The 21333-nt window shown below is 41.0% G+C and overlaps 3 protein-coding genes across 3 annotated transcripts; all 3 read left to right on the top strand.

Moving 5' to 3' along the window:
* The first annotated feature begins 2257 nt into the window (after positions 1 to 2257).
* On the top strand, positions 2258 to 5029 carry LOC140889821 (uncharacterized). Its single transcript, XM_073297550.1, has 2 exons — positions 2258 to 2639; positions 4998 to 5029. Exons 1-2 carry the CDS (start codon positions 2258 to 2260, stop codon positions 5027 to 5029), a joined length of 414 nt encoding a protein of 137 aa, XP_073153651.1.
* Positions 5030 to 18166: 13137 nt separating this feature from the next.
* On the top strand, positions 18167 to 19261 carry LOC140889820 (uncharacterized). The gene has a single exon (XM_073297549.1). The coding sequence runs from the start codon at positions 18167 to 18169 to the stop codon at positions 19259 to 19261; it is 1095 nt and encodes a 364-aa protein (XP_073153650.1).
* A 171-nt stretch (positions 19262 to 19432) lies between these two features.
* LOC140889819 (uncharacterized) lies at positions 19433 to 21188 on the top strand. The gene is made up of 2 exons (XM_073297548.1): positions 19433 to 20099; positions 20710 to 21188. Exons 1-2 carry the CDS (start codon positions 19433 to 19435, stop codon positions 21186 to 21188), a joined length of 1146 nt encoding a protein of 381 aa, XP_073153649.1.
* The last annotated feature ends 145 nt before the right edge of the window (positions 21189 to 21333 follow it).

Below are 21333 nucleotides of genomic sequence, written 5' to 3'. Positions count from 1 at the left end.
TTGTATGGTCGATGGTGTCGTACTCCATTATTCTGGGATGAAGTCGGGGAACGACAAGTCGAAGGTCCTGAGTTGGTGCAGCAGATTGTAGACAAGGTAGATTTGATCAAACAAAGGATCAAAATTACTCAAGATCGGCAAGAAAGTTATGCTAATATTCACCGTAGGCCACTTCAGTTTTAGCCCGGTGAATATGTGTTTCTACGAGTATCACCTTTCAGGAAGGTGATGAGATTCGGTGTGAAAGACAAGTTATCACCTCGTTTTATTGGGCCTTTCCAGAAACTGGAGAAGATTGGAGATGTTGCTTATCGTTTGGCGTTACCGCCATCTCTTTCCAGTATACATAATGTTTTTCATGTGTCGTTACTTCGATAGTATATAGATGATGAATCACATGTGATTCAGTCTACTGATGTTCTGCTAAAGTCAGATCTATCGTATGTTGAACGACCACTCCATATCCTAGACAGGAAGGAGAAAGTTCTTCGGAACAAGACTATACCATTTGTGATGGTACAGTGGCAGCGCCGAGGCGTTGAGGAGGCAACTTGGGAAACCGAGAGCCATATGCGAGTAGAATATCCTGAGTTGTTTGCCTTGTACTTTTGATTACCATGTAAAGGTGTAATTACAGTTGTTGTAATAAAACATGGTTTGATGTTTCATATTGTTATCTTGATTTGTCTTTAGATTTTATTTCGCGGACGAAATGTCTAAAGGTGGGGAGAATGTAGTAACCCAAAACCCATTTTAAGATAATAATATGTTAAACATGATTAAGGGTTAGTAATTAACCAATTTTAGGGCTTAATCAACTTAAAAGATGATTTGACGAACAGAGCTTTCGTTGGCCGTCGGACGCAACGATGGAGGGGCAGAATGGACGCAACGTTCCTCAACGGACGCAACGTTCCTTGAGATACATACAGGCATGAGGCGGCTTGATGACTAAGCTACGAGTTTTGACAAGTATCAAACATGCAGGAACGGACGCAACGAACCCGAACGGACGCAACGTTCGTTTCCGGAAATTTTGGCTATAAATAGGGGTCTTTGGAGTTCATTTTCAAATACGAATTCCAAGTTTCCTTCTTCGATCAGTTATACAGTGTGAGTTATACACTTGAGGGCCCTATCGGTTATAATAGAGGTTCTGGAATAACCAAGGTGTGGTTATAGTCATCCGGGACTAGCGACTCCAAAGGGCTATCTACGGACGAAGGCTTGGAACCTAGGATCTACTATACTTGAACTAGCCTAGAGGTACGTACACATTGACTGAGATTGCCAGCGAGTATACATGTTTATATGTTGCATTTATTTGGCATTATTATATGGCATGATATATGATTTACCGTTTTCCATATTCATATGTCATGTGCATATACACGTTGAGCCTATACCTTGTTATACCTGATTATAGAGCCGCTCAGCTCTATACTCGATAGTCTGTCATTGAGAGTACCGCGACGGCGGGGACATGTATGTCTGACTACTCTGGTGTACTAGACGAGTGTGGTTGCACCCAGAGGTTGATCCGTGCGGTGGCAGCACTCATGTGGCACCGGTACTGAGCATGACTTTTCAGATGACCATTTACCAGTCATCATGTTGCATCAATTATATACATATGTTTACTCATGTTTATGTACTGGGCGTTACCACTCACGTCCTATTTGTTATCTTGGACAACCTATTCCACGGGGCAGGTCGCCGGATGGACGGAGCTGGTAGTTCAAGGCAGGACTAGGGAGCAGGAGCCTTGAGGAGTTAATTATACAGCAGAATTCGATATAGCTGTATAATGTTTACTTTTAAGTTTTTCGATATGGTTGTATCACTACAGTATTAAGCCTGAATATATTTTACTAAGCTGATATGTAATTTATGGATTATGTTTCCGCACGTTTTACTCTGTTAAGTATTTTGTTGTATTAAGTTTAATGCATGCTATTAATTGCCAGTTAGTAGATGATTCCATACAGGGTCACAACATAACAGCTATCAGACCACCATTGATATGGAGCCTTACGAGGCACTCTATGGGAGACCGTGTAGATCACCGGTATTATGGACCGAGATTGGTGAGAAGTCAGAGTTGGGACCCGAGATTGTTCAGCAGACTGCCAAGGTTGTAGCCAAGATCCGCGATAGGATGAGGACTGTACGGAGCAGGCAGAAGAGTTATGCTGACCATAGGAGGAGAGACTTGGAGTTCTCGGTGGGAGATCATGTCTTTGTCCGAGTAGCACCTATGAAGGGTGTAATGAGATTCGGGAAGAAAGGAAAATTAGCACCAAGGTTCATAGGACCCTTCGAGATATTGTACAGGGTAGGGGCATTGGCTTATAGGGTGGCCTTGCCGCCTAACCTTGATGGAGTTCATAACGTCTTCCATGTATCGATGCTGAGGAAATACGTCTCGAATCCGTCCCATGTGCTTAGCATGGAACCTCTTCAGTTATATCCTCACATGACATATGAGGAGAGGCCCATCCAGATTTTGGATAGACATGAGAGGAAACTTTGTAACAAGTCGATTCCTATGATCAAGGTGAGATGGCAGAATCATTCAGAGGAAGAGGCCACTTGGGAAGCAGAGGCAGATATTAGGACTCGTTATCCAGAACTCTTTGGTAAGTCTTAATTTTGAGGAAGAAATTCCATATTAGGGAGGGAGGAATTGTGACGCCTAGAATTTCTTAATTTGATTTTCATGCCTAAATTAGTATTTAATATTTATGATTTTATTTTTTTATTATTATTTTAATTTTATGTGTTGATTGGCTAAATATTATATTTTTTTCCCGCGCATTAGAATTTAATATTTTTAACTTTTGCGAAAAAAATTAGCATTTTAATTCCCGGACTAGTAAAATCAAATTTAATATTTTAAGTTAGGATTTTCAAGCTTGTATTTTTATCTAGTGCAATTTAATTTATAGTCCTAATTACTATTATGGTGTAGCACTCTTGATTGTTGGGTAACACTTTTACACCCAAACTTACACACTTAGACTTAAGGATTTAACCCTAGCCTCCACCATTTCTCACACTCTCATTCATGCTCAAAATCACACACCTCACACGACTCCCCTCATTTTCTCTCCTAGCACCAAGGGTTGTCATCTTCATCTCTTCTCCAAGCAATTTCGTCGTCGACCTCCACCCGCTGCTCAGGCCAGCCGTCAGCTGTGATGCAACTCATCCCCAGCTCGAGCTGTGCGGGCTGTCTCAGTTTTCTTGGCTCGACTTTTAGCTCATTTCGAGCCCTTACTCATTGGCTTCACTGGTTTAGGCAAGAATGTGGTTCCTTTGGCCCTATAGCTTAATATGTATTGTGTTGTAGTGTGTATGCATATCATTGTCTTCTTTTTGAAAAATCCATGCCCTGTTTTCCTTTGAAATTCTGTGCAAGTTTTGGTTCTTACATGCTGATTAGTTCCTGCGATTTTTTTTAAAAGCCTTGCTTGTGAGGAACGATTAATGTTATGCATTTAAAAGATGTTGTCATGATAGCCTTGTTGAATTCGAAAATTTCAGATTGGTTATGATATGGGGTTCTTTCGATTTTTTTTCAGAAATGAATGCATAGTGGTGTTTTGAAAAATATTGTATGCTTGTGTGTGGATTTGGATGGTGAATTAGGGAACTACCATGGGTTATATGTAGTTCACATGGTAGTGTTAGGATGAGTTGAAGTTAGATTGTGAGTTGGTTTGGAGGAAAATTCGAATTTGCCTAGAGTTAGGGGCTTGGTTTTTTGGTTGCCTTGTGGAGTTGAATTTGAGCTGGTTGTGGTAAGTTTCGAGAGAGTTTTGGGTGAGCTTAAATGTTGGTTTTGATACTAAGATATTGGCTTGGGGTTGAGAGACAAATAAATAAGTTTTTGATTGGGTATAAAGAGGATGGCATGAGCAGAATTTCTGGAACTGCTGGGGCTGTCCAGAAACATAGGGCTAAGGTTAGGCTAAAATAAGAATTTGGCCATGGGTTCAGGTCTGGAATTAGGCCAAGATGTTAGGAATAAGTCGGTGAAAGCGAGAATTAATTTGGTTAAGATTCGGTCGAGTTCTATACATATAAAGGAAGGGTGCAGAATTTTGAAATTTTAGGAGGGGCTGTCCGGAAATGGGATTTTTATAACATGGTTTTTTAGGAAATAAATTCTGAGGATGATTTATCTACTTAGTTCTAAGTTTAATGAAGTCGTGGTTTCAAGCGGAATCCTTTTTGAATAAGAATCAAACAAGTTACAAATTTTATGGGCGAACCGCTTGACTTTGTCTTAAGTGCAAGTTGTGGGTTAAATTTCCATCCTATGGTTTGTCTCCTAAATCACCATCCCGATTATCCATGTGTGAATCATTTACATGATTACAGTTCAAATATTTACATGTACGTCATACTTACATATGCATGCTAAGTCTCATATTCATGAAGGAAAGAAAATATTTTATGAACGAGGTGAGATGATTGTGACTACATTTATCACGTGTTTGGACGAGTTAAGAGACGTCTTAGCTTCCCTTATAAAAATATTCATGTGTTTGGATGATTTAGGAGACGTCTTAGCTTCCCTTACCAAATTTATGGGTTTGGACAAGTCGAGAGAAATCTTGTTTTCCCTTACCACCCACAGGTTAAAACGAGTTGAGAGATATCCTGACTTCCTTTCGGCATAGTGCACTGCAGTCATGATCATGATCGAAATCATAGAGTCACAATTCAAGGATCTAGGTTCACCAAAACTTTTTTGTTATGTTTCAGTACAGTTATTCATTTACGTTGTTTATATTCGACTTAGCCATGCATACGTTATGGCATGAACTCATTATTGTCAGAAATCTTCCATTTAAAGTTAAGGGCATAATAGTACTTTAAGTATTAGCTATTTTAAATCTGCATGTGCTTGTATTTATGTAGTACTCGTTATCCCCCCCCCCCCATATTCTTACTGAGTCCTTTAGATTCACTACACTTATTGTTTTCAGGTGATGACTATTACATTGAGGCTGAGGGGTAGGATCCCGAGGGCGAGGTCACCGGTGGTGCAGGCTCTTGAACGACGTGCTTTTAGCTTTTGGCAGAACTCTGATGTTGCCCTTTTTATTTATGAGTTGAAATATTTTCATACATTGTCAGTCATTTCCAGGATGTGTTTTCCCTGCTTTAGAATTTTTGGCATGTAAACTTAACATGTTATTATTCCGAAACTGTGTGGGATTTACTCCACTTTTGGATCCTATGATTATCGTATTTGAACTTTTTTATCAGGTGTTTATTTCATTTGTTTGAACTGTTGAGTGTGATATGTTGGCTTTTTAATAGTTTTAAACGAGTCATGGCAAAATGTTTCGAAAAATTCCGAAGTTTTTTATTTATTATTTACTTTTAGAGAGTTAGGTTTGTCTCAACCCGACCCAAACCCCAGCCCTGGCCCAGCCCGACCCCATACCCCCAGCCCGAACCCTTCCCCCTACACCTCTCTCGGGAGCGTGCAGCAGTCCTTCAAGGGCTGCCGCCGCCTTGCTCCGGCCATGGCCGGCCGGACCGCCATCGGCAGGACCTTCCCAGGGTCCTTCCAGTCCTAACCTAGCCGCTGGTCGGCTGGTACATGGCCATGCATGGGCCAGCCGACACCATCATCCCAAAACCCAAAACCATGAGCAATCATCCTCTTCCCTTGAACCCAATCTGATACCCTTCGTTCCAGCCTCTAACCAGCAGTCCCACCAGCCCCTAGGGACCCTCAAACCTGCTGCTAGACGTAGGTCAACAAGCTGGACACCTGATAAGTGCATTTTGTGTGCATTATTTTGTGATAGGTTTATGTCTATTTTGTGTGCATTATTTCGAGATAGGTTTATGTCTATTTTGTGTGCATTCATATTGTTTTTAAGTGTTTTTATGTGTTTTAGTGCATGCTTGTGTATTTCACTCCTCGGGTTGATTTTGTAGGAAAATGGATTTTTAAAGAGTGAATTACGGAGCAGCTTTGTTCAAAAATTCAAATTTAATTTTAAAAATATCCAAATCCAATCTCCATCGTTTTGAATAGAGTTCAAGATGTTTTGAAGCTTTTGTATAAATTTTAGCTCGATCCGACAGCTAGAACTCCAGATATGAATTTTTCAAAATTGTCGCTCGGATCAGAAAATGTGAGGCGCACGAGCGAGATTTGAGCTCGCCCGTGCGCGAATCAGAGTTCCAGAAATCTGTTTTTTTGTTGTGCACGCGCGCGAGACTTCTTCCAGGCGCGCGGGCGGGTTCCAGTGTTAGACTGTTCCGAAAAGTCCTTGTGTTGGAAGGAAATTAATTGGTATGGGTTTCGGACCATATAAATAGAAGATATATCATATTTTTGAGGGTTCAAAAGTTCCAGACGGCAGACAGAGGCGGCGGCTACGGGTAGGTGTATTTTTAGATACACGCGCTAGTGCGACAGAAAGTGAGGTCGTTGTCATGGCCATGATTTTCAGGTAGGTATATTTTTGGATGTTCTACAACTGTTATGATGAGCACTTTTAAGATTCCCAACGAAAAATGCCAAAATTTGAAAAACTAGGATGGTGATCAAGCTTTATTAGGTCATTAAAAACAACCTTTCCGTAGATCAAAAGAACAATCGGCCGACATATTTATAAATTATAAAATATTTTGAACAACTTTTATGTTGTGATCATAATAAAATCCAGTCAATAAGGATGAGAAAAACAAGTATGAACTAGATACCTTGAAACTGTTTTCTTGAATTTTTCGAGAAATGTTTCTTCACGAACTTGAATTTTTTGAAGTGATGTATCATGATTTCGTTACACCTCAAGGACACCATGGTTTTTAGGTAGGAAAGGGTTATTGTAAACAAATTTGAGAATGTTTTGACAAGCTTTGGTATTTTTCTTATTTTTTTCTTATTTTTCACCTTAATTTCAACCTTCTACTTCGTGCTCCACACCTCACGAAAAGTGGACCAATTTTTTTGATTAAAAAGTCTTGGAATGAGGCATATTTATAGGAGGAGACGGCCCACCAAGCCTGGACAAGTGTCTTGGATTAGTTTCTAATTTTTGACACTTGTTTAGCCAAGTGTCGTACTTTTATACGATTTTTTATTTTTATTACCTAAATAACATTTTAAATTAATATATCTAATTTTTTAAAAAAATTTATTACTTTTTGACATATTTTATAGATTTTATATATTTTATTGAATAGTGTTGTTTTTGTTGTTGTTGTTATTGTTATTACTATTATTATTATTATTATTATTATTATTATTATTATTATTATTATTAATTTCATCACATCTAATTTAACTAAACATCCAAATAAAATTTTGGGGTGTTACAGTTATGATCCAATTCGACTATCTCTCAGACTCAAATGTCTAATATTATTTAATGATTATTTATTGGGACAATCTATCAAGGCACATATATTTCTATGAGCAAGCTGTGCGAAAAACCACTTCCTTTTTCCAGTTCCGAAACAACTTGGGCGAAATAGGGTTCCACAAGGAAACCATGGATTTTTTAGTTTTCTCCATTGGTTACTGGTTGAGCCACTTGAATGGAATGAGATAAGAATCTATTGAGATATTTCTTCTCCACTTACTCGTAACAGAATTTTATTCGCTATCGATGTAGCCTCTTGTCGCTACCTACTAGAAAAATCCCTTCTATAATACTCAACAGAAGCAAAAATCCCATCAAGATAGATTGAATTGACGACCTATACTTAAACTAAAGGCACAAGAGAATCAAGAGTTCAAGAGCACAGAACAGAGGAAATGTACATGGGTTTTTTAAAAAAAATATCATAAGAGGCTCAAGCTAATAACACTCTCCGAATATCTATAAATAACTCAAGTCACATCATTGTTAAAGTTTTCTCTCTATAGTCACGTTTTCTGGTTCTCTAGAACATGTATTGGGAAAATACTAACTTGAGCGCTGGAGTATCTTTGTCTGGAAAACCCTGATGCCACTCACTTTTCTTTGTCATGCATATAATAATGTTATCCACGAAGTTTGTTTCTGGACTATTAAGTATAATTCGGTCACCCGAATCTCCACAGATTACTTGGATTTTGGCATTGTGAGGTAATTTTATAATAGAATGTGAAGTCATAATCCTCATGAAATTCTAATATCAGAATCCTAATATGATTTTGTTCCCAAACTCTTCTAAAAACCAGGCTACCAGACCCCATATAAAAGTTTACTAACAGTTTTCTCCGAAAACTCTAACTCTCGACCATCTCAGCCAACAGGATATGTAGTTACCCTGCATGGTATCACCTACTAACTGGCAACTAATAGCATGCATTAAACTTAATACAGCAAAATAACTTAACAGAGTAAAACGTGCGGAAACAAAACCATAATTTACATATCAGCTTAGTAATAAAATCCAGGCTTAAAATCTGTAGTGATACAACCAAATCAAAACCTTAAACAGTAAACATTATACAGCTATCTCGAATCCTGTTGTATAATAAAATCCTCAAGGCTCCTGCTCCCTAGTCCTGCCTTGAACTACCAGCTCCATCCATCCTGCGACTTGCCCCATGGAATAGGGTGTCCAAGATAACAACTAGGACGTGAGCACTAACGCCCAGTACATAGACATGAGTAAACATATGTATATAATGCATGCAACATGATGACTGGTACAGGGTCATCTGAAAAGTCATGCTTAGAACCGGCGCCACATGAGTGCTGCCACCGCACGAATCAACCTCTGGGTGCAACCAAACTCGTCCAGTACACTAGAGTAGATAGACATAAATGCCCCCGCCGTCGCGGTACTCTCAGTGACAGACTATCGAGTATAGAGCTGAGCGGCTCTATAGTCAGGTATAACAAGGTATAGGCTCAACGTATATATGCACATGACATGTGAATATAGAAAGCGGTAAATCATATATCATGCCATATAATAATGCCAAATAAATGCAACATATAAACATGTATACTCGCTGGCAATCTCAGTCAATGTGTACGTACCTCTAGGCTAGTTCAAGTATAGTAAGATCCTAGGTTCCAAGCCTATATTCAAAAGTTCACCGTATCACTACATAAATTCTATAAGCCTTAACTAAGCTAATAAGTACTCCCAAAACTTAAATAGATTTCCGGACCATACCTTCGTCCGTAGTTAGCCCTTTGGAGTCGCTAGTCTCGGATGACTATAACCACAACTTGGTTATTCCAGAACCTCTATTATAACCGATAGGGCCCTCAAGTGTATATCTCACACTATATAACTGAAGAAAGAAACTCGGGAATTCGTATTTCAAAATGAAATCGAACAAGCCCTATTTATAGGCAAAATTCCCGGCCAGGATCGGAACTTCCGATTTCAGGATCGGAGCCTCCGACCCAGCTCACTGCATGCATGTGTGACACGTCGGGATCGGAACTTCCGATCGGGCGATCGGAGCTTCCGATCTGCTCTACGTTCAACACTTGTCAAAACTCGCGGCTGAGTCATCGAGCATTCCTGGCAGCTGGAGATCGGAACTTCCATTCCAGGATCGGAGCTTCCGATCTCTGTGCTTCCGCTGAGCTTCCAAAGTGGCTGGGATCGGAGCTTCCGATCCGGCCCGAAGTCAAAAGCCCAAATTAAACTCCGGAATCAGTTAATTACTAACCCTTAATCATGTTTAACATATTATTATCTTAAAATGGAATCTGGGTTACTACATTCTCCCCACCTTTAGATATTTCGTCCGCGAAATAACATCTAAAGACAAATCAAAATAACAATATGAAACATCAAACCAAGTTTTATTACAACAACTGTAATTACATCTTACATTGTAAATCAAAAGTACAAAGCAAACAACTCAGGATATTCCGCTTGCATACGAATCTCAGTTTCCCAAGTTGCTTCTTCAACACCTCGGCGCTGCCACTGTACCATCACAAGTGGTATAGTCTTGTTCCAAAGAACTTTCTCCTTCCTATCTAGGATACGGATTGGTCGTTCAACAAAAGACAGATCTGGCTCTAGCTGAATATCAGTAGACTGAATCACATTAGATTCATCAGCTATGTACTGTCGAAGCAACGACACATGAAAAACATTATGTATACTGGAAAGATTTGGCGGTAACGCCAGACAATATGCAACATCTCCGATCTTCTCCAGTATCTGGAAAGGTCCAATAAAACGAGGAGACAACTTGCCTTTCACGTCAAATCTCATCACCTTCCTGAAAGGTGATACTCGAAGGAACACATATTTACCAGGCTCAAACTGAAGTGGCCTGCGATGAATATTAGCATAACTGGCTTGTCTATCTTGAGCAACTTTGATCCTATGCTTGATCAAATCTACCTTGTCTACAATCTGCTGCATCAATTCAGGACCCTCGACTTGTCATTCCCCGACTTCATCCCAGAATAACGGAGTACGACACCGTCGACCGTACAATGCCTCGAAAGGTGCCATATCAATACTACGATGATAACTGTTATTGTAGGAAAATTCGATCAAATGTAACTGATCCTGCCATGATAAGCCAAAATCCATGACAGAAGAACGTAGCATATCCTCCAGTGTACGAATCGTCCGTTCTGACTGCCCGTCAGTCTCCGGATGATATGCAGTGCTCAAACTCAGAGTGGTACCCAACGCCTTTTGAAAACTACCCGAAAAACGTGAGGTAAATCGCGGGTCTCTATCACTGACTATGCTTACTGGAATCCCATGTAATCGCACTATCTCCTGGACATATAAGCGTGCCATGCGATCATAAGAATACTCCCGGTTATAAGGAATAAAGTGTGCTGATTTCTTCAAACGGTCAACGACAACCCAGATAGCATCACACTGACGTGATGTCATAGGCAAGTGGGTAACAAAATCCATAGTCACGTGCTCCCACTTCCATTCGGGAATCTCAAGATTCTGTAGTAATCCACCTGGTCGTCGATGTTCAGCCTTGACCTGTTGACAAACCAAACATCTTGAAACAAATTGATACACACTCCTTTTCATCCCTTTCCACCAGAATCTAGTTTGCAAGTCCTTATACATTTTCATGCTACCAGGATGAATTGATAATCGACTCCTGTGAGCTTGAGAAAGAATATCGTTCCTGAGCTCCGCAACATTAGGTACAACCACTCGATTAGATAAACACAATAAACCATCTGCCTGAAAATGGAATCCAGATGTATTAACTCCATTGGCTAGACGTGCCAAACGCTGAATCTTAACATCAGATATCTGAGCATCTCTGATCCGAGAATACAATGCTGGCTCAGATAGAATAGTATACAAACGAATTCCATTCCTCCCTTTCTCGTGCTTGAGCGTAAAACTCAATGAACAGCATTCTTGAATCATATGAGATATTTCATTAGTCTGAAGTGCAGAAAGTCTCACCTGCCGACTCAAGGCATCAGCAGTAAGATTAACAGAACCTGGATGATATTTGATTTCACAATCATAATTCTTCAGAAGATCCATCCAGCGTCTCTGTCGCATATTCAACTCCGCCTGAGTGAATAAATACTTCAAACTCTTATGATCCGTGAATATCTCAAATTTCTCTCCATAAAGATAATGCCTCCAAATCTTGAGTGCAAATACAATGGCGGCTAACTCGAGATCATGCACTGGATAGTTACACTCATGCGTCTTCAACTGTCGAGAAGCATAGGCAATAACATGTCCATGCTGTGTCAAAACACATCCTAACCCCTGACCAGAGGCATCAGTATAAACAACATAACCTCCTGATCCAGAAGGTAGAGCTAGCACAGGTGCAGTAGTAAGACGTCTACGCAGCTCGTGAAATGACTCCTCACAATCCGAGGACCATATGAAAGAAACATCTTTCCGAGTAAGCTGAGTCAAAGGCCTGGCCAACTGTGAAAAATTCTCGATGAACCGACGGTAATATCCAACTAGACCCAAGAAACTACGAATCTCAGCAACCGTCGTCGGACGAGACCAGTTCAGCACTGCCTCTATCTTACTAGGATCAACAGATATCCCTTCATTAGAAATTACATGACCGAGAAACACTACCCGATCAAGCCAAAATTCACACTTGCTCAATTTCGCATACAGCTGCTTATCTCGTAACGTCTGTAAAACAATCCTCAAATGCTGTGCATGCTCATCCTTGTCATGAGAATAGACAAGAATATCATCAATGAAGACGATGACAAATCTATCCAGATACTCTCGAAATATCTGATTCATCGGATTCATAAAGACTGTCGGTGCATTCGTCAAACCGAATGGCATCACCAGAAATTCATAATGCCCGTATCTGGTCCTGAAAGCAGTCGTAGATATATCTGAGTCTCGTACCCGAATCTGGTGGTATCCAGATCTCAGATCTATCTTCGAGTAAACAGAAATACCCTGTAGTTGATCGAATAGATCATCAATCCGCGGCAAAGGATACTTATTCTTGATGGTGACACGATTCAGTTGCCTGTAATCTATACATAATCGCATCGATCCATCTTTCTTCTTGACGAACAAAACAGGTGCTCCCCACGGAGAAACACTCGGACGAATATATCCCTTATCAAGCAGATCCTGTAACTACTGTTTCAATTCCCTCATCTCTGAAGGTTCTAGATGATAAGGCGCTCGGGATATAGGCGTAGTTCCTGGTATTAAACCAATACCAAATTCAACCTCTCGCACCAGAGAAAAACCAGGAATCTCATCAGGGAATACATCAGGAAACTCGCTGACAACCGGTAACTGATCAATACCCGTACTACTCGTGGACATATCAACTGCATAGATGAGGTAGCCCTCCCCACCTGACTCCAAGACATGACATGCCTTAAGAGCCGAAACAAGTGGCATCTGAGGTCGCGCACCCTCACCATAAAAATACCAGCTATCACCCTCAATCGGATGAAACTGTACCAGACGCTGATAACAATCCACAGTAGTGTGATACAAAGTCAGCATATCTATTCCCAAGATACAGTCAAAATCTGCCATTGCTAATATCATCAAATTAGCTGCTAACACATTACCCTCAAACTCCAGAAGGCAACCTATCACTAGACGCTTAGTTACTATCTCTTGCTCCAATGGAGTAGATACAACTAAATCCATATCTAATGATACATAAGGTAATCTATGTCTCTTAACAAAGCGACTAGAAATAAAGGAATGCGATGCTCCAGTATCAATTAATACAAGTGCAGGAATACCACATAACAGAAAGGTACCTGCCAACATGCGATCGCTTCCCTCAGTAGCCTGCTCCTGAGACAGAGCAAACACCTGCCCTTGAGTCTGGGGATGATAACCAGAAGAACTCTGTGGTGCTGGTTGCTGACGTGGAACAATAGAAGCCTGAGATCCAACCTGTGATCCCAATCCACTAGCAGAACCTATGCGCTGAGGACAATCTCTCCGCAGATGTCCCTGCTGACCGCAAATATAACAAGCACCAGTAGCTCTCCGACATGAAGCTGCAGGATGATTCCCTCCACAATGACTACAAAAATACTCATTCTTCTTCTTCTTCCCAAAACGGAACATACCTCGTGAACCACGAGATCCAGATGAAGTAGTAGGAGTAGAAGAAGATGTAGGTCCAGATTGCACAAAAGATTGAGCTCGAGGCTCAAAAGATCCACTAGGCTGTCCTGGCATCATCAACTGTGCCCGCCTGTTGCTAGTCTCCACAAGACGGCAACGGTTCACCAAAGTCTCAAAAGATACCGGGTCATCACAGACGACAACCTGTGAGTAGATATCTTGGTTCAAACCTTGTAGAAAGATATCATACTTCGATGCATCACTCTCATTAATATGAGGACTGAAAGGTAGCAGATCAAGAAATCGTTGCTGATATTGATCAATAGTCATTGATCCTTGTCTCAGAGTAAGCAACTCCATCGATCGTGCTTGGCGAACAGCCGGAGGAAAATACAATTTTTGGAACTCCCGACAGAAATCCCCCCAAGTCACCTGTCTTCTCTCAGTACGTGCCTGAGTAGCCTTGGCATCCCACCAAAAACGTGCTCGATCCTCTAGAACGAATTCTAGAACTTCCAATTTCTGATCCTCAGTACAATTGAAAGCACGAAAAGTACTCTCGAGTTTAGACATCCAACTCCTTGCCTGTTCAGGATTCTCGCCTCCCACCAAGGGTTTCGGTCCTACTTGCATGAACTTATTGATAGAGTAGCGACGTCTACCCTCATGATGACGATGATGATCATCATGATGATGATGGCGAAGATGATGATGACCACCTCCCTGGCCAACACTACCGTGACTCTCGTCAGCTATATCCTGAAAAGAATTGCACATTAAAATCCCAAATGCGCAAGAATTACTCAAAACTAATTCTAAATCCCAAGTACTAATCCCAAAATCTAAGCATGCTCTGGTACCAAAAAATGCAGTGACCCTGAATGGTATCACCTACTAACTGGCAACTAATAGCATGCATTAAACTTAATACAGCAAAATAACTTAACAGAGTAAAACGTGCGGAAACAAAACCATAATTTACATATCAGCTTAGTAATAAAATCCAGGCTTAAAATCTGTAGTGATACAACCAAATCGAAACCTTAAATAGTAAACATTATACAACTATCTCGAATCCTGCTGTATAATAAAATCCTCAAGGCTCCTGCTCCCTAGTCCTTCCTTGAACTACCAGCTCCGTCCATCCTGAGACCTGCCCCATGGAATAGGGTGTCCAAGATAACAACTAGGACGTGAGCACTAACGCCCAATACATAGACATGAGTAAACATATGTATATAATGCATGCAACATGATGACTGGTACAGGGTCATCTGAAAAGTCATGCTCAGAACCGGTGCCACATGAGTGCTGCCACCGCACGGATCAACCTCTGGGTGCAACCACACTCGTCCAGTACACCAGAGTAGACAGAAATAAATGCCCCCGCCGTCGCGGTACTCTTAGTGACAGACTATCGAGTATAGAGCTGAGCGGCTCTATAGTCAGGTATAACAAGGTATAGGCTCAACGTGTATATGCACATGACATATGAATATAGAAAGCGGTAAATCATATATAATGCCATATAATAATGCCAAATAAATGCAACATATAAACATGTATACTCGCTGGCAATCTCAGTCAATGTGTACGTACCTTTAGGCTAGTTCAAGTATAGTAAGATCCTAGGTTCCAAGCCTATATTCAAAAGTTCACCGTATCACTACATAAATTCTATAAGCCTTAACTAAGCTAATAAGTACTCTCAAAACTTAAATAGATTCCCGGACCATACCTTCGTCCATAGTTAGCCCTTTGGAGTCGCTAGTCCCGGATGACTATAACCACAACTTGGTTATTCCAGAACCTCTATTATAACCGATAGGGCCCTTAAGTGTATATCTCACACTATATAACTGAAGAAAGAAACTCGGGAATTCGTATTTCAAAATGAAATCGAACGAGCCCTATTTATAGGCAAAATTCCCGGCCAGGATCGGAACTTCCAATTTCAGGATCGGAACTTCCAATTTCAGGATCGGAGCTTCCGATCCAGCTCACTGCGTGCATGTGTGACACGTCGGGATCGGAACTTCCGATCGGGCGATCGGAGCTTCCGATCTGCTCTACGTTCAACACTTGTCAAAACTCGCGGCTGAGTCATCGAGCATTCCTGGCAGTTGGAGATCGGAACTTCCGTTCCAGGATCGGAGCTTCCGATCTCTGTGCTTCCGCTGAGCTTCCGAAGTGGCTGGGATCGGAGCTTCCGATCTGAGTTTGGAGCTTCCGATCCGGCCCGAAGTCAAAAGCCCAAATTAAACTTCGAAATCAGTTAATTACTAACCTTTAATCATGTTTAACATATTATTATCTTAAAATGGAATCTGGGTCTACAGGATATGCTTAAGATTAGGGGACTTACGATTGGTTATGACCCAATTAGATCGGCCAAACCCCATTACTCGACCCAATTGGGTCTGAGCTTATTTAACTAATAATCATTGGACTTATCAAGGCCCATAAATTTGGAGAAAAAACCCATAACAGGCTCAAGAATGTAAAATTCTCCTAATATCTATAATTAACTTAAATCACCTCATTTTTAAGGTACACTCTTTATAGTCATATGCTTTAGCTCTAGATCTTTTACTGGGCAAATACTAACTTGAGAATCAGAGTCTCTTTGTCGAAAAACTATCGAGACTACTCGATTTGATTTGTGATACATGTAACAACCCACAAATTTTTTTTCTAGTTTATCAAGTATAATTCGGCAATCCTAATGTGTACGACTCAGATTTTCACTAATCGGGTAATATCAATGTTCTGGCTACATCAGCAACCAATCCAAATTAATTAATTTCTAATATCCCACAAAATATTTATGAGTGAGAATGACAAATATATATGTGTGTGTGTATGTATATATATATATATATATTACTATATTATTATAGTAGAGATTCTTAATTAATTAAATTTCAATTAATTGATGAAGTTTGATATGAAATTACAATTATATCTTAACTTCATTCTTAACAAAACCAAAATTATTAAGAAAATTAGTCATATATGGTCTTCTCTCTATTTTTTTTAAATATTAGATGATTTCTTATTTACCAAAATAACACTCACTTTATAATGTAAGTTGAAATAATAACAAAAATTTTGGTTAAAAAATTTTATCAAACACTTTATATGCAAAATATTGGTATTTTATAGAACACATAAAATACTTCAATAATATCTATCAAAACACTATCAATAAATAAATGCGATAAAGTAAATAGACACATTTTTTTTATGGAAGTTCGAATGTCAAATTCTTCTACATCTTTCTTATTATGTTTCCGGAAGGATTCCACTATAATAATTTGAATTATACAAACCCGTTGAACAATCCAGATCCAACCGATGTCACTCCTCGATTAGAACTCCTACCAAACTCTCAGTGTTCTTAACAATAAGTCAACAACCAATTACACAATCTTTAATGACTTGGTGCGAAGACTCTCACTCAACTATTTTATGAAATATATCTCTCTTTTTATGATTGAGCTATCTTCCAATTATGTATTTTTTAATACTTGAACATGAAAGAGTGTTCTATAAACTTGATTTGGGGTGGAGGAATTAACTTTGAAAGCTCATATCTCTTCTTGTTCCTCACACCTCAATTTCTTGGGTTTTCTCTCATTCTAGCATGTTTTTCTTCTAAAATTTGTACATGCTTTTAATCCTCATCAAAATCTTGTAAATGGTCTTCAAAGTGATGTATTTATGGTCTCCAAGAATAATATGAATATTAAATTCAAGAATATGTCCGTTTGGAAATTTTTTTACGATTTTTGATGTTGAGACGGTTGTATTTGCATTGCTGGACACTTTCTGAAATTTATCTGATTTTACTATTTTATACCCGGAGGAGGAAATCACCTCATCTTCTCGATGACCCTAAGATGAAAGCTCGTCCCTAATCAACTAGGACCAGCTCAGGAGCCACGGGAGATCGGCCAAGCTCCCCCACTATAATTACCAGCTCGGGTCGGGAGCTCGGGAGCTCGGCCAAGCTCTCCCACTATAATTACCAGCTTGGGTCGGGAGCTCAGCTCGGGAATTTGGGAGCTCAGCTCAGCCCTGATGTCAGTAGGGAGTTAGCTTGGTAGATTGGTTCGGCAACCTTGGCGAGCTAGCTAGGAAGTTAGGATTAGTGTTTAAAGTGACTCCAAGGAGAGCAGCAATATAAAGTCCTAGTGATTATAGTTCAGCTCAGATAAGATGTACAAATCAATAGTTCCTTTATCGAATGAGATTCAGACGAGATATCCGCCTATATATTCAAGATCATAATCCCGGGATTCTCGGGTTCTTGATTAGGAAGGTAAGCGTAATGTCCGGAGCCCTCTCCTATAAATATCAGGTTTATTTTCATTGTTGATCCTAATTTTTCACTCGTGCGCACACACCACTCTCTATATTTCGCTATCCTAGCATCTGAGTTGAGCATCGGAGGGGATACGCCGGAACACCTTCCGGCCCCCCTTAATACTCTTGTTCGTGGTTTCAAGTCAGCAGCAGTTCATCTTCTGTTGGAGGAGTTTCATCAGCTCATCCAAGGAGATCATTTTATTGAGGTATATCAATTGGCGCCGTCTGTGGGAAATTTTAATCTAAGGCATAGATGTCAGGAAGAGGAAGAGGAAGGGGAAGAGGGAATGTGGCGGACATGATTGTAGATCAGCTCAGCCAGTTCATCACTCAAACGGTGCAAGCGGCCATGAATCAGAATCAACCACCACCTCCCCCTCCACCCGTAGGACAGCCAAACCCAATGGATGCGGTGTGGGAAGAGATCAGGAGACTGGGTCAGCAAGTCAGAGGTCGGCCAGGGCCTATACAGAGAGAAAGCCCTTTTTCTCAGGCTATTCTAGATGAAGAACTCCCTGCAAATTTTAAGCAGCCTACCCTAGGGGAGTATGACGGGAGCTCAGATCCGGAGGAGCATTTGGGAATATTTGAAAATGCAACTCTTTTACACAGATATTCGGATGCAATTAAGTGTCGGGTTTTTCTCACTACTCTGGTGAGGTCAGCTCATCAATGGTTCAACCTCGTACAGCCTGGTAGCATCCGGAATTTCAATGACTTCAGTTCAGCCTTTTTACACCAATATGCGAGTAGCAAAAAATATTTGAAGACTTCCCTCAGTTTGTTTAATCTGAAGCAATCAGAGGTGGAACCATTGAGGGATTATGTTCAGCGTTTCAATACAGCAGCTCTGGAAGTGCCTCCTGCTACTGCTGATACCTTGTTTAACTCTTTCACTCAAGGGATGAGGGGAGGAGAGTTTTTCAAATCCTTGGTCAAGAAGCCTCCTTTGACTTATGATGAGCTCCTTAGTCGAGCTGAAAATTATGTGAACTTGGAGGATGCACAGAGGCAAAGGAGACAGGAAGGAACGTCTGGAAGGAAACCAAGTACCAAGTTAGGAGCAAAGGCAGAGGTGAAGACAGAAGGAGGAGGGAAGAGGGTTGCAGAAGAGATGAATAGGGTTAAGGGACCCTACCCCTACGTACCACTCTCTATAAGACTGGAGAAGGCAATTCAAGTATGTGAGGATAGGCGAGCACTTGTGAGGCCCCGAAATGCTGAGAAAGGCCTGCGGTTACCGCCATCTGACAAGTTTTGCGATTTTCATCAGGAGTATGGGCATTTCACCAATGATTGTCAGAGGCTAGGTGAGGAGGTTCAGAGGATCATGTATGATGACCCTTGAATCAGAGTTGAGTTGACTCGAAGGGCAAATCCTGCTCGCCAAGGCCGAGCTCCACAATGGAGGAATCAGAGAAATGAAGTTGGACGGAATCAAGGTGATCATCAAGGAAGAGCTCCTCAAAATGGTCAGGGAGAGAGGGTTCAACAAATTGCAAATCACCCTCATAGGGGTATGATCCATATTATCTCAGGAGGAACTACAGATGGAGATTCAATAAGAGCCCGCAAAGCTCACGGACGTAGATTGGAGAATTTTGAAGTAAACTCTCAGCTCAGCCAGGTGGTTGACCCAAACATCAGCTTTGGAAGGGAAGATTTAAGGGATGTGGTGGTGCCTCATAATGATCCCTTATTGGTCACCTTGACCATAGCCAATTATGATGTGGCTCGCATCTTTGTGGATACCGGGAGCTCAGTGAACATTATCTTCAAAGAAACCCTTGACCAAATGAAATTAGAAGGATTTGAGTTGGACCCAATCATCACGGAGTTATATGGGTTCACGGGTCACGCTTTACAACCGTTGGGACAGATAGTGCTCCCATTATCTCTTGGAAATGGAGAGCAGAGAGTAACAAAAATGGCTTGTTTCACTGTGGTGGATGCACCATCCTCTTTCAATGGAATATTGGGACGCCCGGCCCTGAGTGATTTCCGAGCCGTGGCATCCACCTTTCATCAGAAGTTGAAGTTCCCAAGTGGAAGAGAGGTGGGGGTCGTTCGGGGTGATCAAAAGGCAGCTCAGCTGTGCTATGTGAATGAGGTAAAGATTGATGCAAAGAAGAAGAGAGGTAGGAATGGTTTCAGTAGGCCGGGCCCCGAGGGTGTTGGGTCAGAAGGTACTTATGATGTCTGAAGAAGGTCATGAGAAGGTGGAGTTAAGCCCGGGAGCTCAGGTCGTTAAATTAGCTGCTGATCTCAGCCCGTCGGTGAAGAAAAGCTTGGTTGATTGCTTGAAGAATAACAAAGACGTTTTTGCTTGGCCTATATCAGAGATCACAGGGGTTAGTGCAGAAATTATGGTTCATCGACTCAACACTCTTGTGGGAGTGCGGCCGATAAAACAGAAGAAGAGACACTTTGGACCAGAAAAGGATAAGGTCATTAAAAAAGAGGTGGATGAGCTCCTTAAGACAGGACACATTAGGGAAGTGCAGTTCCCTACTTGGTTATCAAATGTGGTCTTGGTCCCTAAGAGCTCAGGAAAGTGGAGGATGTGTGTTGACTTCAGAGATTTGAATAAAGCATGCCCTAAAGATTTCTATCCACTACCCCGAATTGATCAGCTGGTTGACTCTACAGCAAGTCATCAGTACTTGTGCTTCATGGATGCGTAGCAAGGGTATCACCAAATTCCTTTGGCGGAAGAAGATCAGGACAAAGTGAGTTTCACTACCTCTCATTGAACTTTTTGTTACAAAGTGATACCCTTTGGTTTGAAGAATGCAGGGGCTACTTATCAGAGGCTCATGGACAGAGTGTTCGCCTCCCAAATTAGCAGAAATATGAAAGTTTATGTGGATGATATCCTTGTGAAGTCTCAGGATGATGTGGGATTGGTGGCCAACCTTGAGGAGACTTTCTCAACTTTGAGGACTTATCGGGTGAAACTCAATCCGGAGAACTGTGTATTTGGAGTCAGGGGATGTACGTTTTTGGGATACATGGTTACTGAGAGGGGGATTGAGGCTAACCCAGAGAAAGTGCAAGCCATCCAGTCCATGTCTCCTCCTTGCAATTTGCAAGAAGTTCAGAGGTTGGCAGGAAGGATAGCGGCTTTATCCCGATTCATATCAAGATCAGCTCATAGAAGTTTACCTTTCTTCAAGGTGCTTTGTAAAGCCAAGAAATTTGAATGGCATGATGAATGTGAGAAAGAATTTGATGACCTAAAAAATTACTTAGCTGAACTCCCCTGTGTTGGCTAAGGCAGTTCCGGGTGAACCATTGTATATCTACTTATTAGCTTTAGAAGGGGCAGTCAGTTCAGTACTTACTCGGCAAGAGGGAACCACTCAACACCCTATTTATTTCTTCTCACATGCCCTTAAGGGTGCTGAACTCCGGTATTCA

The sequence above is a fragment of the Henckelia pumila genome, chromosome 3 (genome assembly GCF_033568475.1).
Source record: "Henckelia pumila isolate YLH828 chromosome 3, ASM3356847v2, whole genome shotgun sequence".
Taxonomy (NCBI): Eukaryota; Viridiplantae; Streptophyta; class Magnoliopsida; order Lamiales; family Gesneriaceae; genus Henckelia; species Henckelia pumila.
This window is presented reverse-complemented; position numbering and strand designations above follow the sequence as displayed.

Bases quoted from the DNA above. Each gene is read 5' to 3' on its own strand.
- LOC140889821 (XM_073297550.1), top strand. From the start codon at position 2,258: ATGAAGGGTGTAATGAGATTCGGGAAGAAAGGAAAATTAGCACCAAGG. The intron at 2,640-4,997 runs GTAAGTCTTAAT...TATTGTTTTCAG, and splicing joins TCGTTATCCAGAACTCTTTG to GTGATGACTATTACATTGAG.
- LOC140889820 (XM_073297549.1), top strand. From the start codon at position 18,167: ATGTCAGGAAGAGGAAGAGGAAGGGGAAGAGGGAATGTGGCGGACATG.
- LOC140889819 (XM_073297548.1), top strand. From the start codon at position 19,433: ATGATCCATATTATCTCAGGAGGAACTACAGATGGAGATTCAATAAGA. The intron at 20,100-20,709 runs GTACTTATGATG...TGAAGAATGCAG, and splicing joins CGAGGGTGTTGGGTCAGAAG to GGGCTACTTATCAGAGGCTC.